Source organism: Aulostomus chinensis, chromosome 9, assembly GCF_037954235.1.
Source record: "Aulostomus chinensis isolate RoL2024-O1b breed Wild chromosome 9, RoL_Achi_v1.0, whole genome shotgun sequence".
In the NCBI taxonomy this organism is placed as follows: domain Eukaryota; kingdom Metazoa; phylum Chordata; class Actinopteri; order Syngnathiformes; family Aulostomidae; genus Aulostomus; species Aulostomus chinensis.
In genome coordinates, this window is record NC_141328.1 from 8,908,831 (window position 1) to 8,921,784 (window position 12,954).

At 36.6% G+C, this 12,954-nt stretch overlaps 2 protein-coding genes across 2 annotated transcripts; one reads left to right on the forward strand and one right to left on the reverse strand.

Annotated features, from left to right (window-relative positions):
• Positions 1–1,087: 1,087 nt before the first annotated feature.
• On the reverse strand, positions 1,088–6,469 carry LOC147255691 (serine/threonine-protein phosphatase 4 regulatory subunit 2-A-like). Its single transcript, XM_086212610.1, has 9 exons — positions 6,345–6,469; positions 5,574–5,655; positions 5,252–5,422; positions 3,942–4,035; positions 3,767–3,804; positions 3,566–3,640; positions 3,295–3,441; positions 2,884–3,155; positions 1,088–2,281 (listed from the first exon to the last, which is right to left on the reverse strand). The coding sequence occupies exons 1-9, from the start codon at positions 6,376–6,378 to the stop codon at positions 1,968–1,970; spliced, it is 1,227 nt and encodes a 408-aa protein (XP_086068736.1). The 5' UTR covers positions 6,379–6,469; the 3' UTR covers positions 1,088–1,967.
• Positions 6,470–7,051: 582 nt separating this feature from the next.
• On the forward strand, positions 7,052–12,423 carry LOC147255692 (eukaryotic translation initiation factor 4E type 3-like). Its single transcript, XM_086212611.1, has 7 exons — positions 7,052–7,548; positions 8,305–8,377; positions 9,220–9,314; positions 9,405–9,465; positions 9,551–9,617; positions 10,277–10,432; positions 10,525–12,423. The coding sequence occupies exons 1-7, from the start codon at positions 7,388–7,390 to the stop codon at positions 10,569–10,571; spliced, it is 660 nt and encodes a 219-aa protein (XP_086068737.1). The 5' UTR covers positions 7,052–7,387; the 3' UTR covers positions 10,572–12,423.
• The last annotated feature ends 531 nt before the right edge of the window (positions 12,424–12,954 follow it).

The following is a 12,954-nucleotide window of genomic DNA, read 5'->3' on the forward strand; positions in this document are numbered from 1 at the left end:
TTCATCAAAGAAATGTTGGGTCGGTTGTGGGTTGGGGTGGGTGGCCTTGTTTGGACCCTGCATTTTTGTTTTTCCTGATTTAGTTGTACATTCATCTTTTCTTTTGGTTGCTTCTTTTGTTTTCACTACTGCATCTTAACATTGTGCCAATTGACCCCCTGATGGGTTTAGGGCCACAAGTGCAGATAATTACTATTATCACAAATTACCTAATGTCGGTGTGTAAAACAGATGTATTTATACAAGTCCCTCACCTTTCATTAGCTGACGCTTTTAATAATCTAGCATTTGCCTTTCAACAGAAACACAACAGAGACAATATGTGCCAACCAACACTGTCTTCCCTATAATTTGAACATGCAGTTGGAATAACGTGTACCACTGAGGCAGTAGTCATTGTTTACACGTGAAAGCTTGGCCTGGCCCGATACTTTCCTGGCCCTCATAACTGCTGACAACAGGGATAATGGTAATCTTACCTGAGTAGTGTCAAGGCCAACAGAGGAGTCACTGGATTTTAGCCCCATATAACCACAGTGACTCATGCACTCGGTTATTACATAACAGAGTGTGTTTTCCTTTTCTTGCACCTAGCTATGCTGCTAAAAATTAGCATTTTATAAGTAATGGCTGCCTTGAAAATACAGGACAGGCCAAAAGACTGAAGGTTCAAGTAACTTTCATTCCTATCTTGGTCATCAGTTCATCAGAAATTTCTACGACTTCTTTGCTCAACAAATATGCTCCTATGCCAATACAATCTCACTTAGCATGTTACCTCATTAATCTCAGTATAACTGAATGGCCAATTTCTAACATATCAGCAGAAGCAGAGCAGCTAAAGACAGAAATATTGTTATTAGATTCAGGAAGACCTTTAGAATTCAGAGCTTTTTGGCCAAAAGGTTTTGGCAGGTCAACTATCAGTAATTTGGTCAAACTCCAAATATTTTACTCTGGTGAGTTTTTTGGGGAAAGTTTGGCAATCAACCTTTCAATCCCTACTATCCCACTTGAATACAAAACTCTATATTTTGCACTATAATTATTCTGCCAGGATCAAAGATACCCTCTTAAATAAAATTGACAGCACACTTTCAACCTTAGCATTTATTGCTTTCCATGAATACCATGATACAAGCTCAAGCATCCATTTCCCAGCTGATCAGGTTTACTTCAAGAAGTAAACATGTATTACAAGTCTACAAAAACTGATTTCCAGATATGTACTGTAAAAATCCGCGCTATCAAAAGAGACAGTTATACAACTAAAGTTATGACATGAACAAAGTGTAAAAGTACTTTGTGTTCTGTTAACAAATCTGATGCTGAAATGGCTTTTCCTTAAAGCCAAACAAATATTCTATCTTTACAAACTACTGGCAACGATTGGCCTCACAATGGGATAGAGCAAATCTGAAATACTCCACATCCTTCCAGGAGTCAGTGTTAATAAGTGCAAGTTGTTAATAAAAAGAAGACATGTGCTTCATATAAAAAAAGACATCAGTGAAGAGTTGCTTTGCATTCTCAATTGCAGATGTTCTCATTCATCTGAAGAGATTCATCATCAAAACTATAACTATCTCAAAACACAACTCAAGCTGTAAAGTGTATCTTTTAGGAAATTCATGCCAAATTACAACTTATTGCATAATGAATTCACTTGTTAGCTGGTCAAATTATAATCCTCAGATAAAAACAAAAATTAGGGAAAAAAAGATTAGACAAAAAAAAAAAACCCTCTCTGTCAACAGTGTAAAAGTTGAGTCTCCTTTAAATGTTTTCCTCCCAGTTTTACGACCAATTAAAACTGAAGAGGGACAAAAAAAAAGATCCTTCTGTAGGGAACCTCGAGGTCCACATCGCTCCTGATCCTGAAGTCTAGAGGTCCACAGTGCTACAGATAAACCCTTGGTGTGGTATCAAATTGTTAATAAAAGTCAGTTGCCAGGCTAGGCTTCATGCTAGTCCTGTTCCCCAGGCTCAACTGCAATCTCTGAGCTGTTTGAATTGTCGGCATTGCCCTCTGTTGACAAGTCAGGAGAATTACTGGAAGAAGAGTTAGCCTGCTTGTGGCTGGGTAGGCTCTCTCCATCACTGCCGCTGCTGCTGCTGCTGCTACTCTCCTCATTGTCCGACCCAAAGCTTGTGTTCTTCTCTGACGAAGTCAGCTGCTCAGGTTGATCCACAGTGATGTCACATTTCTGACTGTGGGCATCCTCCCTCTCAGGTGACGCTGCTTCCCTTTCACATACGTCTGTCTGTGTGCTGCTGGGCTCTGAGGAGCAAACAGGCCAGTGTTACACTCTGAACATCAAAACGGCTGTGGTAATTTATATATTATCTGGAGGGCTTTCAATTTAAATGTGTAAATTTAAACATCAGTGTAAAGAAATTCAGACATTATGACTAAGCATGTACCTTGCAGTATCAGGGATATCTTTTTGACTTGAAAAACTGCTAACTGTGCTGTGTAAATATAGTATAAATGGAGAACTGAAGCAATTCAACGGATTTACTATAAATTTGGAAGTGTTCAAGACAGCGGCCAGCTCTTTACTTAAAGGCAGCAACAATGGCACATTCCATTGAGCCATTTCAGAACTATCGATATATCTATTGATATATATCTATATATCGATATATATAGATATATCGATATATATAGATATCTATATCTATCTATATCTATATCTAATATATATATATCTATACCTATATATCTATACCTATATATCTATATATATCTATATCTATATAGATAGATATATATAGATAGATATATAGATATATATATATGTGTGTGTGTGTGAATACGATGACTCTCAGGTCTTACAACATAAATTCACAGCAAGGTAAGTAAGATGCAGTAACACCTACCTTGATCCTCTGAAATGGCTGGTGTGTCACAAGATGTTTCACTTTTGTTCTCTTGACCACTAGAGTCTTTTGATGATTCTGGAATCTCAAACAAGCTTCCTGAGGCTTTACAACAAGAGGATTCCTCTTCTTCATTTTTTGTTTCTTTCTCTTCCTTTTCATCAAACTTGAGCCTCTTCATTTCATGTTCATCAGCATCCTCCTCCTCTTCCGGGTGTTTGTTCTTAATTCCACAGTTGGGAGTCATTTCACCATCTGATATTGAAGAATCACTGCAGCAATGACACAAATGCGAGGAATTGGTTAATCCTTTCCCTTTTCTTTTATACAAGTGTTTTGAGAAGCTCTGCTTGATTTGCTAGGGCTGTGCAGTGTTCATATATCTACCACACACCTATCTGTTTTTTTTACCTGATGCAGTTCTCCACGTCTTCCGGGTTTGGCTCTGTCTCTTTGCTGACCGAACATTCAGGGAGCCCGTTAGTGGAAAGCGAAGTTGACAGCGACAGCTTTGGTCTGTTGAGTGGTTTTGGGGTGCCTGGTCCATTTATGTTTCGACTACAAACAAAAAAAGATGACCATTTCTCATGCATCCCATGTCACATAATGAGCAAAACTACCAACCAAAAAAGGAAACACATAATTTAGCAAAGACATTGTTTGGCTCTAAATTGGCCCCCACCTGTCAGGATATAGAGAAGAGCTACCAGGAAACATCACTCCATTCATTCTGTTCACACTGGGGGCCCCATTTTTCCTTTTGAAGTAGAAGTACAAAAGGTATAAAATGACTGGTTGTTAGTTGTAATTTTGTACATGTGACAGAATAAGTTAACAAATGGGAGCTACAAAAGGCAGCAAGCAAAAGCATGATAGCACCTACTCTGATGAGGGGTAAATGCAGCTGACCACCATCACATTCTGCAATGAATAACACACCAAAATGTTACATCCATTAACAATATGTTTTAAACAATGAATATTATGTTTTATCCATTTTTAACACTGACATATTAGAACAGTGTGATGACATTTGCACAAAGTAACATGGTGCCTACCTTCTCTATACCCCTGAGAAACTTGTCAGTTCCTGTATAGTTTCTTTTGGGGTCGGTAAGCAGTTCACACAGACGCTGAATGGTGAATGGGATTCTGGGAAAGTTACCAAGAGATATGTTTAGAATTAGTCACACGCAGCTGCCTCGCAGCCAGCTTCAACACTGTGTTTGAAACCTTGCCAAACATGGCAACACTGGAGCTGACTGAGCAAATACATATCAACATGGACACAGAACCCTCGCCACAGCTGGCCACAAGCTATGACATAAACCATTAACAACGACTGGATGGAAATTCTTCTGATTACCTCCACCAAGAAGGCTATGTTTTCACCCTGGTCTGTAGGTCGGTTTGTTTTTCAGCAGGATTATACAAAAACTACCAGGGTGATTTCACAAAACTTGGTAGAGGGATGTTGAATGGGGGCCAGATTTGTTTAAAGCCAAAAAGAAGGTATTTTTTCACCATCTCGAGGTAGTATACATAGGAGAGAGACAGAGTGCCCTTCTGAATTTCTTGGGGAATCAATTTTGTTTAATGTCTTAATTTCAAAATATCAAATTCACATCTGATTAAACGCAACAATTTCTATCAGCTGATCTTGGCCTTTTCATAAATATATTGGAATTAGTGGATAAATATTTTGGCTGAAAACTATTTCAAAGATCATAATGCAGGAAAGATGCTTTGGTACCTTAAGCAGTGTTTGTCCTGCAGAGTGTGCTCCAGCTCCACTGTTGACCATCATCTCAGTGCTGTACCAGCAGCTTGTAAACTAGCTAATAGAATACATTGAATCTGTCGAGTGCTGACTTCATGCAGCATGATTAGCTCTTGGGTGAGATGCAGTATTAGAAAGTAAATAAAATCTTCCTCATCTTTTACTCTCCTCCTTGTTTACATCTTTAACTAGCGTGCTACCCTGTTGTGTTAGCTAGTATCTTTACAACGATGTTCAAATCCTACACACGTTTATGCAGGCAAAATAGAGTGATGGCAGTACTTTTAATGAAACATTTGCATGCATGCATATATGAGATCCAATATCAGTAACCAGATCAGTGCATCCCCACATTTAAATACAGCGTTAAAAGATACTGTAATAAATAAAATATAAAAAAAGTGGTGACTCAAATCTGACTTCAGCTTCATTCCAATTGTGTTAATATCTGGTTTGTTTTTTTGTCTACATGCACATCTTCATATCTCTTTATTTTGTTTTCATATTAATTCAGTTGATAGTAGATATTGTTGTGACTTACAATTTTATTCCTATCAATTAGGAACTTATTTGAGTATCTTCACATACCCATTATAGCCGTCAACTATTTTTAAGATCCTCTTCTTCATCTCTTCAAAGGAAACATACTCTACGTTGGGATTGTGCGGGCTTCTTTGTTCAGGTGATGAACTATGAAAGTCATCCATGACTTTCTCCAATTTAAACATGAAGTACGTTTTGAAGTGTGACCATGGGATCCTGAAGGAGACAGGAATAACAGGATCACAAACACATTTTTACAAAAAAAAAATCATGACAACAGTGACAAACTAAGACATGTAATTGGCAGAAAAAAAATGAAAATTTGAGGGGCTTTTCAATGTTTGTGAACTTTATAGTTTATACTTACGTTGCTTGGCCTGTTTTCGCAACATGACACAGGAATTGCTCAAGAACAGGACTGGAATCTCTTTTTGCTTTCTTCTCAAAATCTGTAAAAAAACATATGAAAAGAGAAAATATTAGTTCATGCTCTTGCGTTCATACCTTAAACTTGAAGCAAAATTAAGTATACAATGTTTGTACTTGTCCCTAAACTTTGATTTTAAGTATTTTCAAATAACCCAAAAGCATTTAACTCGTAGATTGTGATACTGTACATAATATCATTTTATGGATAAAGTCATGTTTATTTACAGGCTATTTCTGTCCTGTTCATGTGCTTAGGCCATGATAAGCTAACAGGTAGCACCAACAATCAGCTGTACCATTTTAGAAAAACGATCAATAAGCGAGAGCAAAAAGTGAATTATATCATTAATATCGTCAATACTAAATTTGAATAAACTGAATTGGAAGTAAAAGTTAAAGTTGTTAAAGTTACCAGCATATGAAATGAGACAGTGCAGTTAACGTTAGCTTTTAGCTAAATAGCTCGGTATCAGTAAAATAATAAATAGGTCAAAAGTGTGAGATAAATAAATTATCTTGCTTGCAACGGCATAATATATAGTGAGATCAGAGTGTCCTAAGGCGCTGTCTCTTCTACAGGCTAGTCTCTGTGTGTAAGCTAAGTTACGTAGTTAGCAATAATTGGAGATGTTGGTAAGTGCAACAAAACAAAGGTCAAAATATATCACGCAAATTGTAAATAACTTAATTGAATAAAGCACAATATTGCCTTGAAACGCCTCCAATATCGCGTCGATGTCCATAGCTGTGTCCAGTCACAGGCAGGAAATACTTGCTAGTTAGCGGGGTAGCAGGTAGCAACTCAACAAAGCTGGTGGCTGCGACGACTGCGCATGTCGGCAATTACGTATACCCGTTTGCAGCGTCACTAAACGATCGTTCTGTTTGATTGCACTGAATCACAATCCAGATTCCGGTCATTAGTTAGATTCGTTCAAAAAATTTCGTTCACTGAATCAGTTGATTTGAGAGCATGGTTTGGGATGGTTAAACCTATTGAGCTGTAAAAGAGTTGGTTTTGATAACAAATTAGATAGAGATATTCAAATACATTTATAGAGTTCTGCTTCTGTGCCACTGAAATTGAGATTTATTGCTCAGAAAATGAGAAAAAAATTTTGAGAAATTTAGACAAAACTTTTGTTTCTAATGCAGCTAGTCTGACTTTATTAAGACATACAATGTGTGTATGTTCTTTGATCAACTCATCAACCATAGATCCAATGAAAAGGGGTTTAAAATAGTAGTAATCACAAAGGTAGTGGCCACATTGTAATTGGATAATTGTGATAGAGTCTGAATTTTATGCACTGATTTTCAATTGATGACTGCTAAGCGTATTCAAGTCGACCGATATAGTTCAATAGTTCAACCAAAAGATTTATTTTTCTGAACGAATCGTTATGAATCTTTCAATTATAATTTGCGGAAGATGCGTTGCAGTTCCCCGAGATAAACAAAGCCTATGAATGATCTTGGTGCAACTGGTCATTAACCGGAATTGAAGGACCCTCTACTCCTGTTACATACTTTAATGTTCAGTTATAGTGGACATCGTGGACGTCACGCCGTAGTCAGACAGTGAGCGTCATCGGTTATTTGTTGTGACGCGCGTAAACCGGTGAGGTAGCGACCAATGAGTCAGCAGCTGATCGGGGTTAATTTTACCTAACGAACAGTCAGAAAAGACCCAAACATCCGCATAAGACGGTCTCTTATTTTGCGAAGCTAGTCTGTTTTTCAGTGGAAACAATGGCAGTCCCGGTAGCTGCCCCGATATTGAGCACTTCAAGCCCTCCAGGGTTCCTGGAGCACAACATTCACACCAGAGATTTGGGAAACATTTCAAGTAACGTTGACAAAGAAAACGACACTCTCCCCTTACATTCTCCTTGGACTTTCTGGCTTGATAGGTAAGAAATGCTGAGTTGTTTACTTACATTTTATTATTCAGTCACTATCCTGACCTTTTAATGAGAACAAAGAAAGATGACGTATGTATCAGGCCTCAAGGCAACCTTAACGTAACAGGTATAGAATAACATGAAGATTGTCTGTTTAATTAAAAAAAAAATACATTAAAAAAAATCATTGTTTATCATCCAGTATAGCATTTCTGCTAACTTGATTTCTCTCTGACCTATATTCGGGAGTCCTCTACTTGGTAGGACCTTAAAATAAACAAAATGGTGTCATTATGAGTAAGAAATCCTCAGATGTCAGTTTCAGTCTCTCCTGGCCCAAAATATTTATATCATTGTTTCAAACTTGTTGAGTCTCTGCTACTGCATCTTTTGTCATTGTCTAGTAATACTTGTTAAGTAAACATGTGTTGCTCGAATTTATATTGTTAATATAATAAACAAAGGCCCCATTTAACTTGATGTTCTAAGAGTTAATTGATGATGTGTAGAAATCATAAGTTACACAAGCTTCGTCATCCACAGTAGGTAGGAGTGCTGTTAAAATGGGGTCAGTGTTGTTTACTGTTTACTGGCGTATTTGTCATCCGATCCCTACCTCTATCCTGTCTGCTCTGAGGACACACATCTGAGTAATGTAGCACCAGGAAAAATGCATGTAGAGCATGTCAAGTCACAAAGTCTGATTAGAAAGTAATAAATAATTCAAGGAGATTTTAATTAAATGTCTATCTGTATTTTTATCAGATCTCTACCAGGAGCTACAGCAGCTGAATGTGAATCCAACCTGAAGAAAATCTACACAGTGGAGACAGTCCAGGCAAGATGATTTACAGTCTTAATACACAGTGCAGCTCCATTAGATACATTTAAAGCAAGGGTTTCCAAACTCTGAGATGGAGGGCCTCCCCCTATGACAAAGCACCTCCTTACATTGCCCATCATAGGATCATTATTTATTCAGCCAAACTAGCCTAATATTGCTGTTTTATATGACTTCAGATACATTAAATACACGATAACTGTCTGTCCTGAGTCATTTATTCGTTTTGGACTTTTGGAAAGAAGGAAATAACTCTAACTCATCTCAAAACTGTATCTACTGTCTCAACTGCATCTTTTTACCACATCTTCTTGAGGCTGTTCTATGTGATATCCTTTTGACAGCTAATATTCTGTTACCTGCATTTGTTTAGCCTCCCCTGGAACTACCTGGAGACCCTCTGGGGAAGCCCAATTCTATTCTAGATTTATGTATTCTGGAGGAATCATTTTATTTGCTACTTTTTTCTGACATCGAATTTAACCATGATGTGTGTATTTAACTTCCTCATTGACACTCATGTAAAGCTTATTTCCAGGGGTTTGCTTAGCTGATATGCGGCATCACATGGCGTGTTAATATGTGTTAAGATACAGGTCATGTGCTAAAACAGCTGATCCATCACTGAGTTGATTTTAACATCCAAGAGTGATTTTGACAACTCATTATAAACCCCTAACAAAAATGTTTTTACGATTCTTTTTTTTTTATAACAATGAAATAAAGACCTTTGGCTGGAATTTCCTCACTCGACGCATGTGAAATATTAACTTTGGTTTTAATTACTAAATGGTTCAATAAAATCTTTATTTCCTCTGTTTTTCCTGTCGCTGGAATAGAACTTTTGGAGAGTTTACAACAACATACCTGGTGTTTCCAGCTTGCCATTAAGATGTAGCTATCATCTAATGAGAGGTGAAAGAAAACCGCTCTGGTGAGTGAATTCACAGAGTCACGTGTCTTCATAATGCCCCAGTCTGTCTAAAATGATTTTGTTTCACGTTACCTGCTGGTTCACATACAGGGAAGAAGAAAGCAATGCTAAAGGTGGTGTTTGGAAAATGAAAGTACCAAAGGAGTGTACTGTAAGTGTCATAGTCAATTATACTTTTATGTGCTGTTTGATTGTCAGTTATTTATTGTACAATAAACCTGTCCTCATATTTACAGTCGGCTGTGTGGAAGGAATTGCTATTGGCTACTATTGGGGAACAGTTTAGTGATTATTGTGCCTCAGGTAAGTTAGTGAGTATTGCAAGGCTTCAGTGGTTTTAATTCATTGCAAGAAAAAAATGGCTGAATTTAAAGGAATAAATGAGCATTTGAGGAAATATGCATATTTGCGATCCTCTTTAGAGTCAGACATGAAGATAGATAACCCTCTCTCCTTTGTGCTTTGCGGAGCTAAGACCCAAAGACACTGGCTTGCTGATACTTAGCTTAGTGCAGTTAATGCTCGTGGATGAGAAGTATTATCGTTCCACTGTCAAAAAGTTAATTGCACTTTTCCCCAAAACAGTCTTTGCCTGCATTAACATAAGAAGGTTTTTCATAACATAACATTACAGCAATTTAAAATTTTGAAACATGAAGTAATTTTAGACTTCGATACATAGCTGGAAGCACTTTCCCTATTTGGTGATTCTACCATTCATTCCGCTAAGCTAGCTAGCTAGCAGTCAGCCGGTTTCTGTGGTTCTCAGTTATCGAATGCACACACGTAGGAGGGAATTTACTATTTGCCCGTCTGTCTCTGGGAGGACAGTGCATAAATAAGTGCATTTTGCAAAAAACTTGGTGTGTTCCTTTAAACTAAAATGGCAATGCAGAGACATCTAGGTACCACTGTTGGTCTAAGAAGTTTAATCTAATCCTCACTCCTTGCTGTTCTTGCAGATGATGAGGTGGTTGGGGTCAGTGTCAGTGTAAGAGACAGAGAGGATGTTTTTCAGGTCTGGAATGGGAATGCATCTTGTTCTAATGAGTCAAACATAATTGGAAGGATCAATGAACTGCTTCCGCAAATACCCTTTAAAGCAGTGTTTTACAAACGTGAGTATTTTCTTTTAAAATTAGCAATGTTTTCATGGGTTTTAAAGCAGTAACGCCATATAATCTAAGCTTTATGTTTGCTTATGTTTCAGCCCATGAGGAGCATCACGCATTTGAAGGAGGTCGATCAAGACATTAGCACATTTTGCACACCACAAACATGTTTTGGACCATAATATTTGGGCACATTTTGAAACAGTTGAGTGGCTCAGTGTATCATCATAATGTCATTAAAATGTAGCCCTTATATTATGACTCTCATTTGGTGAGATTTCACTTCTTCTGAGCACTACTGTCATTCTTTACAATATCCAAAAACCTGTTCTTTTAGCTAAAAACAAACCCATTTTCCTCTTATCTTTGGCAGTGTTTGTATGTTTTTATACAGCCAAATTTTGCAAAGTTTAACCAAAAACCGTCATGTACAGGTAAATGTTTTTAGATGTATTATAGCTTCTTTTTTTTCCGGGTTCTTGAGCACAGGCAAAGCGAGGGTCTTTCAACTAAATTTCATTTTTGAATCTAAGACCTACTCAAAAAGCAAATCTTGATTTGGATATTACACGTAAAGGCTTTTTTGCAAGTTCTTTTCTATTTTCTTTTTTTTTTTTTACACCCAAAATAGAAGTTGCCTGGAGAAATATTTAGTGTTCTTTAATGCTACTATTTTAGCAGAAAATTGCACATTCTTTTTAAAATTTTCTTTGGAATATAAGTGGATTGTGAAACATGTCACATTGAAATGACCTCAGTGCACAACATGTTATGAGTAGTTGCTGAAAAATATATGCAATCATTTCTATTCTGTAGAGTTTTGCAGGAATTTTGCAGTGCTGTGAATGTTAAAGCCTTTGTTCTAAATCAAGCACTTTGTTTCCTTGTATGAGACATCAGCCAGTCCCTGCAGAAATATTTTGAATTGTGATAACTGAGACCAAACATATTTTGGTTTTTTTGTCACCTGGTCTGAGAAAGATTAATGTTGTTTTGTTTTATTCTGGTTTTGTTTTTTGTTTAATAGTAACTGGAACATTTGAGATGAAATCGTATGTTTTTTTTTTAATGTGAAGGTACAACGTGTGAAAAACAAATGCGTGAAACAGATCATATTGGCCACGAGATAAATGAACAAACACGTCAAACATTCACACAAATTCGTCAAAGGGGTACAAAGAGAAGTGTTTGTGGAAATCTCATCTTCTTTAAAGGGGCTGCTTGGGACAAGTTTTTGTTTGTTTACTCGTGTGTATAAATACCTGGTGTTTGCCAAAATGATGTAATCACTGCAGCAGGTTAAATTCTAGGAAACAAGTTAATCTGATGGTTTACCCACTGCTGCAAGAAAAAAAATTTAAGTGTCTATCAAATCCATAATTTAATTTTCCTGTCATCCTTAATGTAGTAGGCTGTGTTTGTGCTGTTGAAAACCATTGTGAAATGGTGTTTAGAAACAGTTCTCACCAAAGGCGCCTTTCCTAAATTTGAATTAGAGAGTTAGGTTATCAAGAAGAGGAGATTTTCATGTGTACTTGTACAATATTTTGAGATGTTTCTATTGAGCACTGGAATACTACATACATTAAAATCCCCAGAGTGACTGCTGAAGCCATCTCAACTTCTAATAGTTGCGTGCATTTGCAGCTAAAAGCAAGAGTATTCACAGCAGGAGTATTTCAGACACTGATTTTGCCAAACTTGACATCAATATATTTTCCCTTAGTTCTTTTTGTTTTGTTCATATACTAACATCAAAAGCACATACTGTAGAATAGATAATTACAATACTGTACCTGTGCACATATGCAGTTGACCTTTCACTCAAGATCTCAGACCTTGTAACTGATTGTTGATCTTGGATGGTGCCTTGTGTTTACCAGCAGTTTAGAACATCACAGTCATTCGTGTTCAGCATGTTGGAATTGTATCTAGTCATGTTTTGCTTTTAGTTGAACAAAATAAAGATGTCTAAACCTCCCATCTCTTGCTGTTTGGAACATATTGGTTTATTTTTCATCTCACGTCATTATGGTATCATGCATTAACATACATTGCTGACACACAGCCACTGAGAGAGTTTGTTTACATATTGTATATTCAGTATACTTTTAATTCTGTGTTAGTTGTAATGCAATTTTGCACTATAATGTGCAGCATATAGCTTCATCTTTTTGACTTGCGTTATTCATGTAGAGCACATTACAGGCATTATCGCTACAATTTGTCTTTGTCTTTCTGAGTTCTAGGGTTAAAACATGTTGCTGATTGTATCTACATAATGGTATTATGGTGTGTGTGTGTATATACATATATATATATCTATATCTATCTATCTATCTATCTATATATATATATATATCTATATATCTATATATCTATATATATCTATATATATATCTATCTATATATCTATATATCTATATATATCTATATATATATCTATATATATATCTATATATATATATATATATATATATATATATATATATATCTGCATGGTGGTGCAGTGGTTAGCACTGTGGGTT

Bases quoted from the DNA above. Each gene is read 5' to 3' on its own strand.
- LOC147255691 (XM_086212610.1), bottom strand. From the start codon at position 6,378: ATGGACATCGACGCGATATTGGAGGCGTTTCAAG. The intron at 5,656-6,344 runs GCAATATTGTGC...GTTTTTTTACAG, and splicing joins GATATTGGAGGCGTTTCAAG to ATTTTGAGAAGAAAGCAAAA. The intron at 2,282-2,883 runs GTAGGTGTTACT...TTTGCTCCTCAG, and splicing joins AGCCATTTCAGAGGATCAAG to AGCCCAGCAGCACACAGACA.
- LOC147255692 (XM_086212611.1), top strand. From the start codon at position 7,388: ATGGCAGTCCCGGTAGCTGCCCCGATATTGAGCACTTCAAGCCCTCCA. The intron at 7,549-8,304 runs GTAAGAAATGCT...TATTTTTATCAG, and splicing joins TGGACTTTCTGGCTTGATAG to ATCTCTACCAGGAGCTACAG. The intron at 8,378-9,219 runs GCAAGATGATTT...TCGCTGGAATAG, and splicing joins ACACAGTGGAGACAGTCCAG to AACTTTTGGAGAGTTTACAA.